The following is a 15,498-nucleotide window of genomic DNA, read 5'->3' on the forward strand; positions in this document are numbered from 1 at the left end:
TGATTAGGTGGAGATGCGATTCTACCCATTCAGAGTGGGTCTTGGTTAGTTTACTACAGTCCTTTAGGAGGGAAACATTTTTGGAGAGAGCTGAATGCTGACAGGGCAGAGACATTTGGTGATGCAAAAAGAATATCGCCCTGGAGAAGCTGTTTGAAAGCAGAAGCCAAAGACCAGCAGACACTGGCGATTGCCTTCCCAGCTGCCAGAGGTGTTTGGACCCATTGACCTTTCTTGAGTCAAGGTATCTTTACGTGGATGCCTTAGTTTGGACATTTTTATGGCCTTAGAACTGTAAACATGTAACTTAAATAATTTCCTTTTAAAAAAGCCATTCCATTGATATTCTCACAAGCAGTGTGGATAACCCAAGCTATAGGCTGAGCCCCCAGTCTTGGGGTTTGTTCATATGAAACTTAACCTCACAGGGGATAGGTCAAGCCTACTTAAAATTAAGCCTAAGAGTCACCCCCAAGAGAACCTCTTTTGTTGCTAAGATGTGGCCTCTCTCTCCAGCCAACACAGCAAGCAGACTCACTACCCTCCCCCTGTCTACGTGGGACATGACTACCAGGTGTGTGGATCTTCCTGGCAGTGTGGGACAGAAATCCCAGAATGAGCTGACATTCAGCATCAAGGAATTGAGAAAAACTCTAGAATGAGCTGAGACCCAGCATCAAGGGATTGAGAAAACCTTCTAGGCCAAAAGGGGGAAGAGTGAAATGAGACAAAGTGTCAATAGCTGAGAGATTCCAAACAGAGTCGAGAGGTTATCCTGGAGATTATTCTTATGCATTAAGTAGATATCACCTTGTTATCCAAGATGTAATGGAGAGGCTAGAGGAAACTGCCTGAAAATGTAGAGCTGTGTTCCAGTAGCCAGGTTTCTTGATGATGATTGTATAATGTATAATGTGACTGTGTGATTGTGAAAAAAAAAAAAAGAATGTTTGCATTTGTATGTTGGTACGTTTAATAGTAATAATAAAAAAAAGATACCACCTCAAAAAAAAAAAAAAAAAAGCCATTCCATCTCTGGTAAATTGCATTCCGCAGCTTTAGCAAACCAGTAAGAGGAAAAGAGGTTTGGAGGGCCTGCTCATGCCATGCACCAAGCTGGGCTCCCAGGACTCCTTCACAGGGACAAGAAAGGCAATGGCGATGATGACAGCAAAAACTCTGACACCATTAATACCAGCTCCACCCCACATGCCCCTCCCCAAGAGCCTCCTCCAGGTGTGGCAGGAGAAAGCATCCTCAGCAGCACACAGGTAGCACAGAGGCTCTGCCCAGCACCCACGGTTCTTTTGCACAAATGATCTTATCATCGCCTTCTACAAAGTGGGCTTACTGCCATCTTAAAGAGAGGAAACAACATGCAGAAAGACTTAAAACCTGCCCAAGGTCACGCAAGGATGCAAATCCAGTCTGTCTGCTCCAGAGCTCAGAAGAGGACAGACTTCCCCAGGAAGCCCAGCCACATCCAGAGTTGGCCCCCGCCGCCTGGGGCACCCCAGACCGCGCCAGGCCACCTGGTCAGGAGCTCCGGATGTGGCCTTGTTGGGTCTCAGGGACAAGAGTATCGGGAAGACAGTTGCTGCCAAATCAATTTACAAACTCTGTTTGCAAAGGGCTCTTGTCTCTAACTCTATTGTGCAAAAACCACAGAGATAGGCACAGGGCAATTGTCTGTCTTCAGTGAAAGCTGCAGGTTTTTCAGCTGATTGTTAAAATTGAGGGCCCATGTCCATCTTTGCTAATCAGGACCGGATAATGATGCATGAAATATGCTTTGCACAATTGTCACTTACGTGGCAAAGTTATTATTCAGATAAATGAGTCTTTCTTATTTGGTGACTGTGTCCTTTTAGGAGCCAGGAAGTGGCTTCCAGAAATGTCGCAGCTAATGTCTTCTGACAACACAGACAAAGAGGGTGGGCTGGTGATGGGTGCACTTGTGGACCAATTAATGAGCATCACCAAAGAACATGACTGCTTTTCCGGTTCCTTTTGCCTGGAACTGTAATTATTTTAATGCATTTTCACTAGAGTTTTATCTTTTCTCTTTCATGGAATGTGTGTTTCAATGAATGTACATTTAAATGTTTAATAAAAGCACTGCAAAGAAAAACTGGAAAGTGCTATAAAAAAACAGAATTTGAAACAGAAAACTTGCTCTTAATTTAGGATAAGGGGACAAGTCAAACACATTATTTTTTCTTTTACTTCAAAATATTTTGCTTTTACTTCAAAGTATGCACAATCACATCACTCTATAAGATAAATCACAAAATAATGAGAATTAAAAAGAAATCAAAAAACATTCCCAGCTTTATCATCACATAAATAAATGTTAAACTAGCAAAAAATAAAAAATGAATTATCGCAATCTTAAGGAAAATGTGATAAATCTGAGACACTATACTTGTTGCTGCTTTTTTTTTATTGCTGTATTGGACAGCACTGCAGAAACATATGAAGGAGAAAGAAAGCTTTATCTTTGTAGAAACTTTGGTTCGTTAGCCTCTCTTTTAACAATTTGCTTTAATGAGATAATCCAATAGAAGGAAAAATATAAACACAATACTATCCATTGTATTCATGGGAAGAATTCTGAGAAGTTCAGCAGTAGGGAGAGTTAAGTCAATCACTGCATATTAATTTCAAAAGCAATAAAATCAGTAACAATGTTGATTATGAAGTATATGTAGAAACTGATAAATTCTTAAGCTCGTATATGTGTGAGCAAATCAGAGTATATAAATATATAGAGAGTGATGATGATATAAAAATAATATATCTGTGGGCAAGAGTGAGAGAGAAACCCAGATCAAAATCAACCAACCATTGTGCTTAGTTGAAATCAATGGCTTGTGGAGAATATTTTCTCTTACTTCTTTAGAATTTGGAAAATGCAGTTTGAACGATAACACTTTAATTTATTTATTTTTTTATGGACCAAAATGTAAAATAATCCCTTGGTCCTCTAATTAGGAATAATTCTCTTTTGCAAAGTAGTTTATATTTTTGTCACCCTTTGAGCAGTATGTGTTCCCTGATTTTGATATAGAAGGCCTAACAATCCCAGAGCGCAGCTATTAGCCTGGAGACTATAACTGGGACTGGCTGTAGCCAGGTCTAAGTTTCCTCAGCCCTTCAACAGCTTTTGTTGCCTGGCCCAGCTCCTTACCTCTTTGAAACCACACAGGCTCGCCCCAGCTGCTGTCCTTTAGTTCCAGTTCTGCTAACAGCTCCCCACCCCATTCGACCTCCAGGAAGGCCTTGCCTCTCTAGCACTCCCCCAGGGCTATTTGCCCAGTTCAGTGGCCACAGAGAGGACACATGGTTGCCTAGGTGTGCTGCGGAGGGAGGGACAGTCTGACCGCAGCAGCCAAGTCTTGGGTTGGTGTTCCTCAAGGTGGCTTCCAAGGACCAGTACCCTCCGAGGTAGGGGAGAGGCAGGGCCTGGCAGTCCACTTCTGCAGTTCACTCTTCTCCTGATGATACCTGGACTGTGGGCATCTAGGAGAATGACTTATCTTGCCCAAACCAAAGCCAACGGCAACTTCTCTATTTTGCTTTCTAATATGAAATTTCAGGGGGGTGGGTGGTGGGAGCGATTCAGCGATACTTGCTTTTCCTTCCAATCTCATTTCCATTTCCCTCTCCTCAGAGCATGATGGGTGAGCTGCACCATTCCCCTCTCCTTGCGAAACCCCTGCTCCGTGCACTGGTTCACAGACAGGATGGGAAGGCAGCTCCCTGTGGGTTTAACAGCACAGCCCCAGGCATGTGCAATTAGAGCCAGCAGGGGGCAAGAGGTACAGCCTCTTTTAGCTTCAAAGAAATGTGCACAGATGTCTTTCTGCTGGCTATCACCAGCCCCCCACCCCCATTCCAACACCGCAACCCCCCTCCAATTCTTAAGACATGTTTCTTGTTGACAGTTTGTTCTGGCTGAAGACCAAGAAAATAAAGAGTGAATAAACAGAGGGCAGACACTTTGCTATCAGGCTGCACATGTTGAATAAACATGACCAGTGGTATTTTCTCACATGGACTGTGTGACTTGCCAGAGAGCGTGATAATGGTTAGGTAACTGCTGCCCTGAAATAAATATGTGGAGACAAAGGACAGCACTGGTGAGCTTCAATCAAGAGGCTGTCCAGAGCCATGGGACTGTGCCTTGGCTGCGTCCCCGGGGGTGGGGTGGGGTGTCCAGGACCTGTGGTGGCCTCGCCAATCGGATGCCCAGCTTTAGACATAAGAAGCCAGAGCGTTGAGGTTGACTAACAGTGGGAGAAACGGGTGCTTTTTGCTTTTTTGTTTTTGTTTCCTATGAGAGAGAAAAGAGAACGGGCTAATTCCGACCTATCTGGAATGTATAGGGTGGGCTCAGGACCCATGAAACCATTACGCATTTTGATGGTATTTGAATAGTTTCTTTAAGTAATGTATCCATTGGCAGAAAGAATAGAGGAAAACAATTTTTGAGAGGAATAAAAGATGTCACCTTTAGGTAGCAAGTTTATTTGCTGGAAAGAGAACCAAACCATGCAGTTTCAAAACCATCACTTGATAAACTAAAGGTGAAGAGAAACCTTGAAAAATATACAGTTGAGGACAATTTTATGTGCTTAACTTCCCCACTCCAGTTTTCAATGTTTCTGTAGCTACAAAGCAGTGTCTAACAGAAATACAATATGAGCCACAAATGTAATAAAAAATTTCTTAGTAACCACATTTCTGAAAACGTAAAAAGAAAGGGCAGGTGATGGTGGCTCAGTGGCAGAGTTCTCACCAGCCATGCCAGAGACCCGAGTTTGCTTCCCGGTGCCTGTCCATGTAAAAAAAAGTAAAAAGAAATAGGTGAAATAATTGTAATTTAATGATGGATTTTATTTAACCCAATATTTAGTCCAAATATTATCATGAGTGTATGTAATTAACACAAAAGTTATTCTTTTTCCATACTAGACTATGACATTTGTTGTGCACTTTACAAGTCCATCCTTATCTCAGCTTGGACCAGCCACACTGCAAGGGCCCAGCAGCCACAAGCTGTATGGGACAGGGTCATTCTATGAGATTTAAAAAGGTTTTTTAAATGCCCCTATAGTCCTATGGTTACAAAATCTCAGGGTGCTAGAAGGTGTTAAATATTTTAAATGCTACTCTGGTCATAAAATGTCTGTCATTACAAAGTCTCAGCATTCCAGAGTTAGTGTGATTTAGTGGAAATCCAGGACCTGGGTTCCTTTCCCAACCCTTCCACTAAAAATACACTGGATATCCTCAGCCCCATAAGATGACTTAAAACTACAACCTCTGCAGGGCATAGGTACAATTTTTTTCAAAGCAATTCTACAGCCTGTTGAGTTCCACCACCTGTTGATAACTGGGTAGTGAGAAGGAACCTTAGGGGTTTGCCAGGCAGAGGGTGAGGGACAGACACCATCCTGGCTCTCCCTTCACCTGGAGGAGCCACACCTTTTACATCTGTAGCCCTGCCTAAGGTTTCAGCTCAGTTCTGTTGCTTACAAATGAAGCCTGAAATCAAGTTATTCACACTCTCTCACTTACCCCAGACAGCGATCCTGCAGACCCAAGGTTCTCAAAAGGGATTACAGAGCAGAGAATCCCAGAATATTCATACAAGATGGATAGAAATCATCTGATGATGAAAAAGATTGCCTTAGGGTTTCAAGAATATAGAAATAATGTGAGTGCCACTGTTCTTTCTTCCAAGCAGTAGGAAAAATGTTCTCTGTCTCTTTTCCCCATCCATGTATACACCTAGATACACATTATGCAGTTTTTTGATTTTTGCATGGGCAGGCACTGGGAACTGAACCCGGGTCTCTGGCATGGCAGGCAAGAATTCTGCCACTGAGCCACTGTCACACCGCCCTATGCAGTTTCTTTTTAAATCAATAAGTTACAAATGGTTTAAAGAGGTAGAGAATGAAAGCTGGGTTTAAGATATAAGAATTCTCCAGAAAATTAAAATTCTATTCTTCCTTAGGCAGTTATAAATACTATTATTAATATTAATAGGAATATTATCATCTATTGCTTTTTTGAAGGCTGGCATTCAGCCAGACACTATTCTTGTTGGGAGGTATTGTGTTATTTCGCTTTTACTGACAAGGAGACCAAAAGGAGAGGTATGTCATGAGCTCAAGGTTGCTCAGTTGCCAGCTATGGGCAGATGTGGCCTTAAGCAGGCTGGCCATGGGAATTTCACTCTTTCCATGACGTTGCTCTTTAAGTACTTGGAATTTTGCTGGCTGGGATCAACTTAAAAAGAAGAATGCATCCAAGAAGAGATCTTAGAGCAAATTTAAGCCACAGTGGCAAACATCTTGCCCAGTGAAGAGCTGTGTATGATGCTTAAAGAATCCTCCCTGAGATGCCATGTCGTCTAAGTGTCACCAGACCGAGGAGGCAATTATCATATGTTCATTTTTGTCTTGCATATTCAGCTCTGGGGCTGAATTCTTCCACCAGGAGTTTATTTCCTGAGTGTACTAAGTTTAGAGAAAGCCTCTGAGAATTGGGTATCCCGCTTTTAGGGTCCATTTGGAATGGAGGGCACAGATTTATTTTGCAGTAAAAAATTATAAAAAGAGCCAATGACATGACTTGATGGAAAACACATGTTTTGCAGATCAGAACACAAAACATATTCCAATCATTACCGAGACCTCACACTTGCTCTTTTTAGAAGATGCATTATTTATGCCAGAGACTCTTTGGTATAACACCTTGGCTGCCACCATTGATGAAATAATCAGTGCTGCCATTCTAGGCTGTCCCGCCTGGCTGGACAGTGTAGAGGGATGGCTCTCAATGGATGCCAACTACCAGGCTCCCCTTTGACTGGAGTCAACAGCTTTTGAGGAAAACTCCTTTGCTTCCAATTCGTAGATGTGTAGACTCAGAAAAATCCTAGCCGCAGAAGTCTAGATGACTGTGACACTCAGAGGGTGCAGAGGAGGGAGAAATACTGAAGAAAACTAGAACTCAACCATGTACACTTTACAAATGTAGGTCTCTTCAGGTTTGCAACAGTGTTCAATGAATACCCGGGGAACAGAGAGGTGACAAGAGCATAAGGCATTCTTATGGTCTTTCTCTTCACAGAAGCAGCCAGCAGAAATCCTTTTTGCATGGGTGGCTGCCCCACAGGAGGAAAATTCTTGTGAGCCACAGGTGTCTGAAACTGTCGGAGATGGTTTCACAATCCATAAGAAGCCACTCCCAGCTTGGAAATCCAGCCTTGTCAGTGATCTCTGCTTAGCCTGAGCCAAGGGTGGTATTCATCAGGGTGGACTCAGTAAGGGAATGGAGAGGTCTGTGGTTGTAGCTGGGCCCCAGATCTCCATTGTTTACCACCCCTTCTGAGAGCCCAGATGGCCACCGCTGGGGCTTGGGTGTAGAAGCCAGGAATCAGAATCATTCAGGCTGGAGCCAGCAGCTGGGTGCAAAGACCAGGCACGTAGCAATGAGTACAGTTGGTACCCATCACTTAATGAAGGTGGTCTTGACACATATTTCTGGGGCACCACGAAAGAAGAACTCTCTAAGTAGAGGAAGGACACACTGCTTGGCAATTGTTCGCTCCACTAGGAGTGCATGCTTTCAGAAAATGTCTTCTTCATTATGATTTCCATCAATTACTGTCACTTTTCCCTGAACACCGGTGCAATGGTGCAGGGTTCAGACCCAGATCTTCTGTCCAGGTGGTCGAGGTTAAGGCCACATGCCTCATGCTATGTCAACTTGTTTCTGGGTTGGTAACCCCCTAGCATGGGCTCTGATCTCACTGAACTTAACCACTCCCCAGTGTGGAGATCTGAACTTGGCCTGCTCCATTGTGCCTTTCCTGCTTTTTTCAGACACAACTCTAGCCTCCTGGTACTGGTCAGCCTCTTGCAGTCTGGCCTCACTCCAGTCCTTCCTCTCAGCCTTCACTGCCTTTTGCTGTCAAGGTTGTTTAATGTGGACTTCACCACAAAAGCACATCACTGGAATGTGTCCTTCTCATCAAAAGAGGGGTATTCTCCCTAGTCCATGTAAATGATGCATGCATATGTACAGACGTATACACTTTCAGTGTGAGAAATGAGGTGGAAGTTTGATGACATTATCAGCATTCCCCTAAGTGCTTGATGGAGCACTCATCTTAAAGAATATTCAGAGGTATTGTGTAGGCAGACATTTGAACTGATTTCTTTGCAGCTGAATTCCCAAGAGCCATTAGCATTTCACTGTGCCTAAGAGGGTGATATGATAACAGCTTCCCAAACTTATTGATGAGTTGGTATTTTTCAGGAGATAGATACAGGAAATACCTGAGTAATGGCAGCTATATTCCAAAGCTGGAGAATGAGCAACAGGAATAATACTGGTTCTTTGGAAGAGCAGGGGAACCGCTAGCATATCCTTAAATACACAACAGAGTGAACATCTGGGAACAGGCCACACCCAGCTCGCAGATGTGTTTAGTTTGGCTCTGAATGTCCGAATTGGTTGCCAATGTTTAAATTTGGGAGGCTTCACACAAAAACCTAGATTTCTGGCATCTCTTCAAAACTGGCAGCACTGCCTCTGTAATCCTGTAACAGTGGGAAGGATGGGATAGAGCTGCTGCTCTCTTTAGGGAAAATGTGGGCTCTCCACCACTCCCTGTGGTTTGGCTCAGCCTCTGCCTTGGCCTCTGTAGGCACTGGAGTTTTCAATCCCTATTTTATACCATAGGCACGTATGCTGGCTTGAAAGTATTAGGTACATCAGAAAAGCCATGTTTTAATCCTGATTCAGTCTTGTGGAGGCAGCCATTTCTTTTAATAATGATTTAAAGCTGTAAATTGGAATCTTTTGATTAGATTATGCCAATATTGTGGGTGTGACCTTTAATGAGATAGGGATGTGACTCCACCCATTCCAGGTGGGTCCTGATTAGTACACTGGAATTTTTAATGAGGAAACATCTTGGAGAGGGAAACAACAGAAAACGTCAGAGAACAGAAACTCAGGTATTTGGAGATGCTTGGAGCCCAGCAAACATCACTTCACTGAGATGTGAAGGAAGCCAGAACCTGGAGAGAACCAACGGAAGCCAATAGATGAAGGTGAGCCACAGAGAAGCAAAGTGAGGAACCCCCACAGGAACAGAGGCTGAAAGCAATGGGGCCCAGGAGCAAGGGACCAGCAGATGCCAGCCACGTGACTACCAGCTGACAGAGGTGTTCCTGACCCATTGGCCTTTCTTGAGTGAAGGTAACCTCTTGTTGGTACTTTGGAAACTTTCACTTCCTTAGAACTGCAAATGCGTAAATTATTAAATTGCCCTTTAAAAAGCCATTCCAGTTTTGGTATATCACATTGCAGCAGCTTGCAAACTAACACAGTGCTTTTAAGTAATCCTGAGATTTACTGAAAATTGTTTATTTGGAAATAAATATATACCATGCTGATATTTCTGGTTATGTCTAAAAGTCCTTTGAGATCATTCCTGTAAAAACAAATACTATGCCATTGCCTGAAAAATTTAGGTGTAGTGTTGATCCTAACTCTTGGGCAAATAGCTGGGAACCATGCATAGAGCTATGGGAGTTCAGAGTTCAGTTTCTTTCTTCATTTGACGGAGGAGCTACCTGAGGCCCCCGAGAAGGAGGGCAACCTGCCATAAAAATCCAATCCAGAAGTATCAGGAGTAATTCTAATAAGAAATTGCTATGTGACACGGTGAGCTCTGCTACTGGGCACTTGATTGTCTCTGAGTACCTCCGTTAGGGAGTGTATTTTCTGTACTGCGTGTACAAGAAATGTAAAGATCAGCAAAGCTAGTGGACTGTCAAAGGCCAAACCACTGCACAGCAGTGGTGGGATTCAATTGTAGATCTGTCTGGTTCCAAAGTCCCCTCCATCTCGTCTCGTTATAGATTCAGTGGCATCTCAGACTTGGGGGCAGAGAAACCTACCCTGCTCCCTGTTTAGAAAAGCCCTGGGTTTAAAGACTCAGTACTGCCCTGGGCTGAGTTCATCCTCTCATGTTCAGACAGAGATCAACGCGATTTTCCAACAGCAAAGCAAATCATCAGTCTTAGAGAAGCACTGAGTTAAAAATGTCTGATTAGTTTCAGATGTAGAGATCAAACTTGTACAATTCCATTGTAAACGAACAGAACCGATCTGAAGATTACTGTAGAGAGCAGTTTTTTCTTATGTCAAATAGACTAAGAGGAAAATGCCATAATTTTGCTCAGCTCTCACATATGCAAACAACACAAGCCAATCTCATCTACACATATATTATGTGGGGTGGAAGAGGAATGGAGCAATTTCTGCCTCTTAATTTGTGTTCTAATGAAACATAAACTTGGCCTTTGTATTGTCCTTAAGATTGAAGGGCTATACATTAAAAATTATAAGGACGTGTGTATCACAACATGAGGAAATGCTTACGATAAACAGGTAAAAAAATAAATCAGATAAAAAATAAATCAAAATAATATTATTACATTTACATTATCCAGGAAAAGTTTTGTGTGTGCATATGAATAACAACTGGAACAAAATATGGCAAAAAAGTCCAAAAGCATTATGGATGAAGTTTTTAAAAAATCATTTTCCTTTATTTCTAGAAATGTTTCCATAATATTGTAAGATTGCTACTTAAAATTACCTCATAGGAGAAAAAAAATTTGATGAGCTGCAGAGCCTCAATATATCTTCCTACGTAAGCATTAAAAAGAATTAGGAAAACAAACAAATAAACAAACAAAAAATTTGTGGTTAATTAGCTCATGAATTTATGAAGGATTATACAATGCCTTCATCCACTCCCCTTTATTTACGTGGTTTTGTTTGAATATTTCATATTAATAGATATGCAAATTCAATTAACAAAAAAGAAGGAATTAGGACAGTGTGGTGCTGGTGCAGCGATAGATACATAAACCACTGCTACGGATAAGAGCCTGGAAACAGAGCAAGGCATGTACGGGAACTTATTACATGACCAAAGTGGAACTAGAAGTCAGTGGGAAAAAATAGATGCCTTCTTCACAATGTACTTAAAATAAATTCCAGGTAGACTGAAAGCTGAAATGTGAGAAAGCAATGTTACAACCTATACAAGAAATTTAGATTATCTTTAGCACTTTAGGATATGGGCAGAACCTCTTCAGCATGCAAAGATCACACATATTCAGAAGAAAAAGGATGAATTCAACCATATTAAAATTAAAAAGCAGCTTTTGCAAAACAAAAGAAAACAAAGTCAAAATCGAGCCACCAGGTGGTGAGATGGTGGCTCAGTGGCCAAATTCTCGCCTGCCATGCCAGAGACCTGGGTTTGATTCCTGATGCTTGCCCATGTAAAAAAAAATCAATTAAAGTCAAGCCATCAACTTACTGACTTTCTGTGTGCAAATATCTGATAAGGGACAAATTCATAATGAAAAAAAGCCAAAATCCCAATTTAAAAAAAAAACTGAGCAATTCAAAGAAGGGGAAAACAGCATTACTAATAAAGATATGACAAAATGCTCAACCTTACTAATCAGGTAATTGTAAATTAAAACCACAATGAGGCACCAATATAACTGGCAAAAATTAAGATGGCTACTAAAATCAAATGTTGGTGTCAGTTTGGACTGCCAGGATGTCACAGACTGGACAATACTTTCAGTGAACAATTTTTCAGTATTCCATAAAGTTGAAGATGAGCATATCTGCTGATCTAAGAATTCTAGAAAACTTGCCACGTATTAACAGAAAGATTGTACAACGTGCTTATTGTTTCCAATGGTGAAAATCTGGGACATCCAAAGTGTCCATGAAGGTGACACTGGTTTAAATAAATTGAAATGATGACATATGTATCATCATGAATCAATCTTTAGAACTCAATGTTAAGTGAATAAATATTCAAAGAGTATAATGCCTATTATATAAAGTATAAAACAAAAAGTAAAACCCACACAGTGTTAAATGTGATTGAGATGTCAGATGTGTGATGTCACTTTTCAGCTGTCACATGACTGTCACATGACTCACCTTGGATGCCAGTTCCCAGGGCCCTTAGACTCCCACCACGACGGACTCATTTGGGGTCCCAGTTCCGGGGTTCCAGTTAGATCCTGGTCACTGCAGTCTTCTTGGTCTGTGGCCCACTTATCTTTGGACTTCATGCTGTCATGTTGTGAATCCAGAGACATGACATCTGAAGGGGAGCTCATCACTCCAGAGTCTTCGGTGGTGTCTTCCGATGCAAAACAGCTGCCCACAGATACAGTCTCCTCTGCCTCCGAGACCACTGGAGGGGCTCTGTCCGCTGTGCAATTACTATTGGGTCCCAGGGGCAGGCTCACTGGATAAAACATGGCAAGGACAGGTCAGCTGAAACCACTCTGAGTTTTACACCCCCTTACAATTGCATCATCAATCTGTCTGCCTTATCTTTAATTTGGAATTCAGGGTGCTATGAAAAGAGTAAGAAACTTTCAAATGCAACAACTTCCCCCAGAAACATTTTCACATGTAATGAGCCAAATGTCGATGTGTGATGAGAGTAAAATTTCCCCCGTGAAAAATTAGAACATTATTAATTAGCTTTCTTTATTTTTATCCTATCTAAATCAATGGATCAATGCATTTAAAAATTCCAGCTAATGATAATTGTGAATGCAGTTGCTTCCAGTTGGACCCTTGTTTTAACTGAAGCTGTTTTAAAGTGAGTTCTTTAAAAAAAAAACAGATTAAGAATAATTAGAGCATCTAAAAATGTAAACAGAGATTAATTATTCTGGTTGGGGCACTCCTGACAAATACTTCATAGCTACATAGTTCTTTTGTTTTTATATATGAGACAGTAAGTTCTTCTTGTAAAACAAAGATCTTGGAAAAGAACTGTCAAGTAAACTTAAAAAGAAACAAAATGAAAGTATCCATGATCGAGGCTCTCTGGCTGGCCCCTGAGCAATAAACGTGATTTAAAGCAGTAGGAGCAGGAGATGCACAGAGTTGAAACTCACTAACGAAGCCTGAGTTCAAATGTTAATATAAATGGCTGGGGACACTGTAACCATTCTGTGCATCTATCAGGGTATTTGGAAATCATTAAGTTAGTGTGCTTGTCATTTTATTTTTTTCTATACTGAACTTCTAGGGTCTCTGAGAACACTGAAAGCTCTATACATAGAAGTCTCTCATAAAGCTGGAGTCTGAAAGACACAAATGCACACAGCTCCAGACCAACTGTATCCCAGAGGGTCTTTTTCTAAATATAGAACTAGATTTTAAACTTCAAGACACTTTAAGACACATGGTCTAAGCATTGTTTATGTTTATACAAAAAATATGGACAGTATGTTTTGTTGTTTTTTAGTGCATCTTGTTTTAAGATCAGACCTTCAATAAATAGTCGTTGTATGCCTAAATTGAAAAAGGCCCATGGACTTCTCTGTGAAATAATGCACCAACAGTGAAGTGGTATCATAATCAAACATTTGTAACTGGACAACAGATTAATGGCATATAACTAACAAAACCAAAAGAGCACAAAGGAGAAAATGTCTTAAGATGCTGGTTTATTTGAGATCCCGAACAATAGAAGAGACAAAAGAATATTTTTAAAAGACATACATTTCACAAAAGAGCTCAAAAGTAAGGAATAGAACACAAAGAATGAACTGTTGGGAGAAGCACAAATGCACAAGGCAATATATCTGAATGCAGTGAATGCTTTTTAACAATAACTTCTCTCTTCTAGCTTTCCTCCTGGCTTTTGTTGCAAGACTCTTAAGTTAGAGGGCAAATATGATGAAGAAATACTGCCTCTGGATTACTCTGTCCTTAAACATTTTCTGCCAATGATTTACTGATAAGCTGACACACCTTGGATGTAAATCAGCACCGAGATGTCATTCCATGGGAGCCAAGCAGGACAGCCAGCTCTGCCTACAGTTTCTGCATGGCAAGCAGTCCACAGCAGCCCAGGAAGGTGAGATCCCTTTTGCCTGCTTCCTTTTCTTGCCTTCCCTTTTGTCACTACCACTAAGTAAGTAGGTCAATGAAAACTAATATCCCCCATCCTACTCTCTGTCTATTTAGATTATAAACAGCATGAAACAGTGAAAAGAGTATGTAGGTTTCAGGTCACAGACCCCTGGATTCAAATCTCAGCCCAGCAACTTAATGACTGTGTTCTGGGCAGGGGATTGAGCCTTCTGAGTCTCAGTTTCCTCCATGAGGTAGGATGACTGCAGACCACAGAATGGCCCTGAGGACTAAATGTGAAATGTGATCCCCCATGCCAGGCTTCAGGCTTGTCTCTGCTGCTGGGCAAGTGCCAAGACGGGAGGGTCCCAGATGGGGGCTGGGGATGCACATTTCAAGCTGGAGATTTCTACTTTCCAGTGACTCACGGTTCACAAGGGGATAGACACGTACACAAAGAATGACAAGACCAATGCAAGGTGTGTTTAAACCGGCAGAGTGGGGCGGGCTGCAGGGAGGGGTCAAGAGAGAGATGTTAGCATATAGCAGGTAACCAGATAAATGCCACACCCAGCCCAGCTCCCTCTTACTACCCTGGCAGTGATCAGTCACATGCAAAGTCACCTCGAGACATCTACTCCCTAAACAGTTTTCCCACGTGGCTCCTAGGAGAGCTCTGAGGACCACCTGAATCTCATTCCCTGGAGATTCAGATGCACAGGTGAAGGTGCTGCTCCCATCGCGCTTTGCAACCCTTTTTTCAATCCAGTTTTAAGAGCCTGTTTGCCTGACTGGGCTTGTTTTTATATCCTTCAGAAGTTTTAAGGCCAAAAAAAAAAAAAAGGGTTGAGAATCACTGCTCTAAATTAAGCCAACTGCAAACAAATCCTTAAGTCAACAAGGTGTGAGAAATTATATATTTAGTGTGCACATGTGCTTAAGCCATTTTAAAAATGTAAAATCAAGAGTGTTATTACCAGAGCTCCCCTGCCCAAGTGAGCCCTGGATTTCTCTAGGTTCATCTTTCCCGGGGCATCCCCTCTCACTCCCTCCCATTTGGTCCTACTGCCCTCACACCACACTTGGGTCCTTCCAGCAGGTACTTAGCCAGGACCTTTCAACAGGGGCTGGGGAGACAGTGCCAAGCAGAAGCAGGTACGGGGTCTCAGCCCTCAGGGAGCTTCCTCAGTCCAGTGAGAAGGACAGGAAGGGATCAGAGAGTCACTAAGGAATAGAAAGAGTAACTGTGAATTCAGGGAAGAGAGGAATAAGATTTGATGTGACCCTGCACCAGGGGCCTTGGACCTTCCATGGACGATAACAGGCACTTCCTTGAGGAAGTAAGAGCTGAACTGAACTCAGAAGAGAGGGTAGGGTGGGGTGCGGGTGCAGTCTCCAGAAAGAGACAGTAGCGAGCCCAAAGGCTTTGTGTAGAAGTTCCAGATACCTCTGGGAAGCTGTCTAAGGAAGTGCAGGGCCAGAGACAGA

The 15,498-nt window shown here is 42.1% G+C and overlaps 1 protein-coding gene across 11 annotated transcripts in view; it reads right to left on the reverse strand.

Moving 5' to 3' along the window:
• The window catches only part of COBL (cordon-bleu WH2 repeat protein), a 334,049-nt gene that overhangs the window by 17,366 nt on the left and 301,185 nt on the right, over window positions 1-15,498 (reverse strand). For all 11 annotated transcript variants that reach the window (XM_077119329.1, XM_077119324.1, XM_077119326.1 and 8 more), the window contains one exon: window positions 12,070-12,382. In XM_077119329.1, the coding sequence (XP_076975444.1) occupies window positions 12,070-12,382 (313 nt within the window). The remainder of the gene's footprint in view (window positions 1-12,069; window positions 12,383-15,498) is intronic.

The sequence above is a fragment of the Tamandua tetradactyla genome, chromosome 1 (genome assembly GCF_023851605.1).
Source record: "Tamandua tetradactyla isolate mTamTet1 chromosome 1, mTamTet1.pri, whole genome shotgun sequence".
NCBI classification, from domain to species: domain Eukaryota; kingdom Metazoa; phylum Chordata; class Mammalia; order Pilosa; family Myrmecophagidae; genus Tamandua; species Tamandua tetradactyla.